The sequence below is a fragment of the Cebus imitator genome, unplaced genomic scaffold (assembly GCF_001604975.1).
Source record: "Cebus imitator isolate Cc_AM_T3 unplaced genomic scaffold, Cebus_imitator-1.0 Scaffold580, whole genome shotgun sequence".
In the NCBI taxonomy this organism is placed as follows: domain Eukaryota; kingdom Metazoa; phylum Chordata; class Mammalia; order Primates; family Cebidae; genus Cebus; species Cebus imitator.
In genome coordinates this window covers 310086-317987 of record NW_016107895.1, presented here as the reverse complement: position 1 = coordinate 317987, position 7902 = coordinate 310086, and the positions used below count along the sequence as shown (strand labels likewise).

At 42.6% G+C, this 7902-nt stretch overlaps 1 protein-coding gene and 1 long non-coding RNA gene across 6 annotated transcripts in view; one reads left to right on the top strand and one right to left on the bottom strand.

Moving 5' to 3' along the window:
* The window catches only part of LOC108294447, a 44370-nt gene extending 39642 nt beyond the window's left edge, over positions 1-4728 (bottom strand). Inside the window, exon 1 of the long non-coding RNA XR_005197961.1 lies at positions 4583-4728. This is a non-coding gene — a long non-coding RNA (uncharacterized LOC108294447). The remainder of the gene's footprint in view (positions 1-4582) is intronic.
* CUL4B (cullin 4B) overlaps positions 3925-7902 on the top strand; it is a 33689-nt gene continuing 29711 nt past the window's right edge. For 3 of the 5 annotated variants that reach the window (XM_017516334.1, XM_017516331.1, XM_017516333.1), the window contains exons 1-3: positions 3925-4087; positions 4842-5384; positions 7426-7541. In XM_017516334.1, the coding sequence (XP_017371823.1) occupies positions 4060-4087; positions 4842-5384; positions 7426-7541 (687 nt within the window). In that variant the 5' untranslated portion in view covers positions 3925-4059. Of the gene's footprint in view, positions 4088-4841; positions 5385-5544; positions 5689-7425; positions 7542-7902 lie in introns of those variants that run through there. The other 2 variants (XM_017516335.2, XM_017516336.2) reach the window with 2 other exon arrangements.

The following is a 7902-nucleotide window of genomic DNA, read 5'->3' as shown; positions in this document are numbered from 1 at the left end:
CACCATGTTGGTCAGGCTGGTCTTGAACTCCGGACCTCAGGTGATCCGCCCGCCTTGGCCTCCAAAGTGCTTGGATTACAGGCGTGAGCCACCACGCCTGGCCTGTTGATACATTCTTAAACAATGCTTGCTTCAGAAACATCTTCAGATTCTCCTGGGCAAGCAGTCTCTCCTATTCCTAAGGAAAATCCCACCCATTGGATAGGAAGGCTTCCAGGAGTATCTATCTAGTGGCAAGCCACTGCTATATCTGAAGAGGACCTAAAGCACACCGGATGGCTATAACTGTATGGTGTCCTACATTATATTACACATCTAGATTCCCCAAGCACCCTGGCGGATCCCTGTGATCAAAAAGGGAAACGGGTTACACTCTGACTTTTTAGGGAGATGTCCATAGAAATAAAGGAATGGACATTATAAGATCTAGTCCCTGTCTTTATATTTCTTCCTTTATGTGCATACTTACCTTTATAAACAGCTTGGTTAAAAGGCGGCCAATAATAACTATACCTCGTGTGGTAGCATTGTAAAGTTTAATTAATGTTTCTAAGGTATGAGTTGAACTCACAAGATGAAAGATCCTAAATATGAAGTATGTGTTAAGTGCCCAGTCTGGTTGAGTCTGATAATGGCTATAATTGTATGGTGTCCTACATTACACATCTTGATTATTGTGGTTCCCGTGAGTTCAACCTTAAAAATGTATTTTAATGTTAAGAATGTGTTTAACATTGGTTGGCAAACATTTGGGTGTATAGAATATATGCTTATGTTCTTCAGCTAGCCTCAATTAGTTGGTTCTTGATGTAAAAGATATTTTACAAATCAACTTGGTAGGTTTTTGTTTTTGTTTTTGTTTTTCGAGACAGAGTCTTGCCCTGTTGCCCAGGCAGGAGTGCAGTGGCACAATTTCAGCTCACTGCAACCTCCACCTCCAGAGTTCAAGTGATTTTCCTGCCTTAGCCTCCCAAGTGGCTGGGATTACAGGCATTCTCCACCACACCTGGATAATTTTTGTATTTTTAGTAAAGATGGGGTTTTGCCATGTTGGCCAGGCTTGTCTTGAACCCTTGACCTCAGGTGATCCACTCGTATCAGCCTCCCAAAGTGTTGGGATTACAGGCCTGAGCCACTGCACCTAGCCTTTTTCTTTTTGTAATAAGGTCTCACTGTATCACCCAGGCTGGAGTACAGTGGTGTGATCTTGGCTCACTGCAACCTCTGCCTCCTGGGTTCAAGCAATTCTCCTGCCTCAGCCTCCTGAGTAGCTGGGATTACAGGCGCACATTACCAGACCCGGCTAATTTCTGTATTTTTAGTAGAGACGGGGTTTCACCATGTTGGCCAGGCTGGCCTTGAATGCCTGACCTTGTGATCCTCCCACCTTGGCCTCCCAAAGTGCTGGGATTACAGGCATGAGCCGCCGCACCTGGCTTGGATCTGTGCTTTTTAAAACCAAGCTATAACTCAGAAGACCGAAGGGCTTAGATAACGATGTGAGATTGAGAATTATTATTACTAGAATGTAGTTAAATATTAACAGGACTTAGCTATCATGTAGGTTAGTAGAATAGTTTATCTTTGTATGGCAAAAGCAGCCTTCTCTTATGTCCATTCCCTTTCAGTTGCACTAATATTTGTATTTTTTAAATGGCTACCACTTCATATAGCCTCCTAAAGAATTTAACTACATGAATTAGAACAACCTTGTTCATTAAATCCTGAAAATGAGCCAGTTAATCCTCCCTTATAAAGATACAGCATGATTTTATCCACATTCAATGAAACATTCAATTCAATAAGCATTTACCCTGCATTTACAGTTGTTCAGCGTTTTGTAAAATATGAGACATGATAAAGGAAAGCTCAATGTTTTAATGCATCTTTCCTGGCCTTAAGAGTTTACTGTTTCTATTTGGGCAGCAAGAACTATATGGTAGGCCCAGAACTTTGGGAGGCTGAGGCTGGTGGATCACTTGAGGTCAGGAGTTCGAGACCAGCCTGGCCAACATGGCGAAACCCTGTCTCTACTAAAAATACAAAAAAAAATTAGCAGGCGTGGTGTCACACGCCTATAGTCCTAGCTACTCAAGGAGGCTGAGGCACAAGAATCACTTTAACCCAGGAGGCGGAGGTTGCAGTGAGCCAAGATGACACCACTGCGCTCTAGCCTGGATGACACAGCAAGATTCTGTCTTAAAAAAACAAACAAACAAACAAAACTATGTGGTATATTCAAGACAGATAGGAATGCTTCCTTCTGTCCCCTTTCAGGCCCCTGTCTCCCTTCTCAGGGGCCTTGGGTTCTAAGTTCCAGTAGAGCCTTGCTTTTAGCAGGCCGTCATCAAATAGCAATGATATTGTTTGATAATGCCCAAGGTTGATTTGCATTTTAATCAGGGACTTTTCAAGACACAAAAACAAGTGGGCCTGTTTAAACAAAGTTAGAAAGTTGATTTATTTGCAGAGTTCTGATTCACCTATCACAAGCTATGCCATACAAGCTGCTTTTACTCCACTCACAATCCTGTCACTCCTGGTTTGTAAAAGCTCTGCTTGCTGGATTGTCCCCCTGCTATCTATGATCGCCTACAGAGTAGATTCCAAATTCTTGGCTTGGTGTGCCAGGCACTTTTGAGCCTCCTCTTCCTTACTCCCAGCCAGACATCCTACTTTCCAGCCTCACTGCATTTTCCATGTTTCCATAAACAGGCCAGGCCTTTTCACAACTCCTTGCTTTGCTCTTGTTTCCATTTCCCAGAATGCGTTTCATACTGTTCCCTCTTGTCTTTTTGGCAACTCCCACTTTGAGACATAGCATCAACATAATCTCTGTAGAATTCTTCCTGACTATTCCAGATTTCCCCCAAATTTCTTGTTTTGCCTATTCTGACAGCACTTTGTATATCTGTTATAGTATTGTTATGGAAATTAGCTTTGAAACTATCTTCCCCCACTGGCTTCTCAAGGGCAGAGACCTTGCATTGTGCCTTACCAAACATGCTCACTGAATGCTTCTGCAGTTAGCATGATCAACAGGTTGGCAAACTGAGTTTTGACATTGTGTTACCTCCCTCTGAGAATGCCTCAAGGTTAAGTAAAAACTCTCAACAGGGAATTTACAAGGTTTATTGTTGCTAATTTAACCAAATTTAAAGATTTAAAAAATCAGTAATCAAGTTTAAAGCGTGAGCTCATGAAACACATTGGTAGAAAACATTGACTTTTGCCGATATTGTTCTAAAATGTCTCTCCTTTGGGACAGCGTATAAGCTGAGATTTGGCAAAAAGAGGAAGTGGGTCTTAGCTTTGGTCTATAAATTACTGAGTTAAGGACTGATGGAGTCGGGGTTAGGACGGCCTGGGCATAGTGCTGGGTGGGTGAGGGGTTAGTTACGTTCCTATTTCTTCACCTTAGAGTGCACCCTTAATTTGGCCAGCCAGCTTAGAAAATGCTCCTGGTAGGAAGGTAAAAGGATTTACAGCTACCAGAATGAGAACGGCATCAAAACTCAGGCCTGATTCAGCCTTGGGTCTGTGGTGCCTTAAGATAAAACAGAAACAATTAATAGCGGCACCGAATCAAAAAGTCCTTTTCTTCCTATCTTAGCTCTTTTCTTCTTTCCTATGTTAACATCGTGACATTCCTTTCCAGCAACGGGCATAATGGCATGATTATGTTTTCCTCTATTTAGGGTTACTCCCCTAGCCTTGCAACCACTCCTTATTCTTTTATCTCTTTCAAAAGTTTCCATTCTCCCGTACACTGACGTTTTATTCCGTCCCTCCCTCTCTCCTCCTCTTCCTCCACCTCCGTTTTCCCAGCTACCTCACTCCGCCCCTCGCCGTCACTACCTTCCCTCCCCCTCAGACTCCTTCCCGCTCCTTCTCCCGCCACCCCCCACCCCCTCGCTTCAGAAAGCTCCAATCAGGAGCTCCGAAGGTGTCTCGAAGGCCCGCCCCCTCCTCCCTATCCACTTTTCTTCCCCCCCCTATCTCCCCCCCCCCCCCCCCACTCAAGTCCTGCGGACCTGGGGGCTTCGGGATCTGGGCGCTATGAAAAGTGTCTGTCCGGTCACTTCCGGTAAGGGCGCAGCGGCGCGAAGCTTCCCGCGGGACCGTTAAGGAGGGAGTGGGAGTTCCCAGTGGGCCAGGGAAGGAAAGCGCTGACAGGAAAGGCGAGCGCGAAGAGGAGCGGGAGCAGGAGCGAACTAGCGCGAGCGTCTAGGGAGCTTCAGCCGCCCCTTTCCCGCCGCCCCCCGCAACGCGTGAGCTCCCCCGCCCCCCGGGCGGCTGCTGCGCTTCCCTCACCCCCACTCCCAGAGATTGTCACCGCCCCTCCCTCGGCTCCGCGTGACCGGAAATAGCGCCATCTTTAGCCTCTTGTGCTATTGACAATAACAAGCCCCGGTTCTTTCCCCCTCCCCCTTCCCCCCAACCACAGCCTCTCGCCTCTCCCCTCCCAGGGAGAGGGAGAAAAGGAGGAGGAGCTGCAGCCTCACAGACTCGCTGAGTCGCTCCCGCAGAAAGGGGGGAGAGAGATCGAAAAGCAGGGGAGGGGGACGGCACCGCCGTTTACCTGTCTGCCTCCTCATTCGCTCTCCCCCCTCGTTCTGCTCACTCCTGGTGTCAGCCTACCCGCCTTCCCAAACCCTCCCATTCCCCCGGTGTAGCCCCCCCCTTCACTTTCCTTCTCGTCCTCTGTGTTTCTCCTCTCTTCTTTCTTCCCTTCCCCCTCTAGCATTGCCACCTTCTCTCCTACACGCACGCAGGCATATAAACGTAGGTTTTTGATGCTCCTCTGCCTGTTGACCCCGCTATTTTCATGTTTCCAACAGGTTTTTCTTCCCCCAGTCCCTCAGCTGCTGCTGCTGCTCAGGAGGTCAGATCTGCCACTGATGGTAATACCAGCACCACTCCGCCCACCTCTGCCAAGAAGAGAAAGTTAAACAGCAGCAGCAGTAGCGGCAGTAACAGTAGTAACGAGAGAGAAGACTTTGATTCCACCTCTTCCTCCTCTTCCACTCCTCCTTTACAACCCAGGGATTCGGCATCCCCTTCAACCTCGTCCTTCTGCCTGGGGGTTTCAGTGGCTGCTTCCAGCCACGTACCGATACAGAAGAAGCTGCGTTTTGAAGACACCCTGGAGTTTGTAGGGTTTGATGCGAAGATGGCTGAGGAATCCTCCTCCTCCTCCTCCTCATCTTCACCAACTGCTGCAACATCTCAGCAGCAGCAACTTAAAAATAAGAGTATATTAATCTCTTCTGTGGCTTCGGTGCATCATGCAAACGGCCTAGCCAAATCTTCTACCACCGTCTCTAGCTTTGCTAACAGCAAGCCTGGCTCTGCTAAGAAGTTAGTGATCAAGAACTTTAAAGGTAACCAAGGCCAAAATCCATAATCACCTACTAAGGATTTGACACTCGAGGGGTCACGTGCTCTATTTATGTTAATATATTAAACAGTTTGGAGGTGGCCTAATGTTTTATGCATAATCAATGAGGTGGAGGGGAGGTCCTTTTTTGGTGGAGGGTTCATTTTCCGGGGGTGGTTAGGATCCTTGTGCTGAAGCATACACCGGGTGTTTCTGTGCAGTATTTTGAGGTCTTTCTCAACCTATTGTATTTAATCTGTTATTCCTTATAACACTGACAATCAGTATGATTGATCCGGATTTTACAGGTGAGAAATTTGTATTCTAAAGAGGTTTATTTATTTCAGGTGCATAGCAAGCCTTGGCACTGCTGGGATTTTTATTTTTATGCTTCAGTAGGCCACATTATCCAGTGCCTAGAAATGCAGGTAGCAATGGTGATCTTTTAATGCTCATATAAGATTTATAATTAGACTTAATACTGTATTCATGAAACTCATTTGGAAGCAATATTTGGAGAACAATTTATTTATGTTCTCTGCATTTCTTTCCAAAGGTAGGATTTGGAAGTGAAAAACATTGTGTATACACAGAAGTAGTAACTCTGTGTACCACTAGTCTAAAGATAGGAACAATAACTACATCTATTTTTTCCATCACTAAGATGGATTTTAAAGTATCGACCTGCAGCTTTTAGGAAAATTTGTTCAGACTGTGTTTGAGATATGTGATGGAGAGTATTATAAATGCATTGATGCAAATATAGAATCAGCAATTTTTTAAAATGTATTTGAGCTGAATTAATTTTTATCTGTTGAATGTGTTTCTGTTTTTCTGACTGACTTTTCAACACCCTTAACTGCCAGGTAATCAGTGCTTACAATATTCATTAAATAGAGAAGTAAATGAATGAACTTAAGTAACATATATGAGATAAGTGCTTTGTGGCTAAATATTAGTATTGAGAAGATTACGTTCTCTATGCTTGTGATTCCAACATTGTGTGGAAATCAGGAATATGCTTTATTTTGTCTCAAGCAGATGGCTATGGTGTTGTCTATTTTTAACCCTTTCTTTTTTATATCGCTACCTTCCCATACTCAGGCTCTCAGTTTCTGATTTAATCGTAGAGCTTTCTGAAGTCGATATGAATTGTAATTGACTAACATGTTCATTATTTCACTTAAAAATATATGGATTTAATAGCCAAAGGTTTTTAAAGAAATGAGTAATGATCCTGATTGCATTTGCAGATTTGTTTCAGAGATTTTTTTTTCTCTCCCTCCTAAAATAAAGGCACATTATTAAGGCATTTGGTTGGTCCGATTAAACTTTTCTTCCCCTGCTCATTGCTAGTCAATGAAGTTTAAAGCCTACAGTAAGATGTTTCTTTCTATTCTGAAAATGCAGCTATTTTCTTGAGTTATTTGGATGTTTCAATCTTTAAAAATTTCACTCTGATCATAAATGCTAAGATGTATATATTTCTGTAGATGTTGCATAAATTTGGGGGTCAAACGGACATGAATTAGAATCCCAGCTTTGCCATTGACTAGCTATGATGACCTTGGGCAAGCTTACTAAATTAGTTCCAGCCTCAGTTTCCTCGGTTGTAAAATAGATTCCTCAGGGTATTGTTGGGAAGATTAAGAGGTTTATAAAATACTTTGCACATAGACATAATTTTAAATCTCAGGTTAAAAATTCATGTCGACTTAGGTTTTACACATGATGAAATAAGATCAGGATTGTTGTTTTTTATGGTCATTCTTGAATTTTTATTTTTTTGAAGCAATACAATCAATAGGAGAAAAACCTCACCTTCAGTTTTAATAGGTGAGTCAAAATGACTTAAACAGTATTATGGCATTTCAAATTTTATTCTTTATATTAAGCTTAAATACAGTGGTTACTTTAATGATTAGGTGTAATAGTTATATAGATCACAATTTACCCTAAAAATAGTAATACTGTTGTATTTTATGGACCTTTGGTTACTATATCTGACATAGTATTCTGATACCAACCTTTTACATATCATCTAGATAAGCCTAAGTTACCAGAAAACTACACAGATGAAACCTGGCAAAAACTGAAAGAAGCAGTGGAAGCTATTCAGAATAGTACTTCAATTAAGTATAATTTAGAAGAACTCTACCAGGTATGTATTAATATGGATAACCAGATTTGATTATCATAAATTGAGGTGGGATGTATGTGGATTTTGCTTTCCAAAATAGGTTCTTAAGTAGACTTTTGGTTCCCTTCTAATTTTAGTTTCTCCATTATTTGGTGAACTCTATTATTAGACCATGTATTCTCACAGAAACTATGGGTACAGTAATACAGGTATAAGTTGTGCTTATCTTTGACCGTTCTGATTAGGAATTACATTTAGGTGTACCTTGGTATAATAGAAATTCTACCTATAATGAAATCCTATAGCATGGATCCGAAAGATGATTTCTAGTGACATGTCATTGTAGTGTGATAATTTTTTTTTTTTTTTTGAGGTGGAGTCT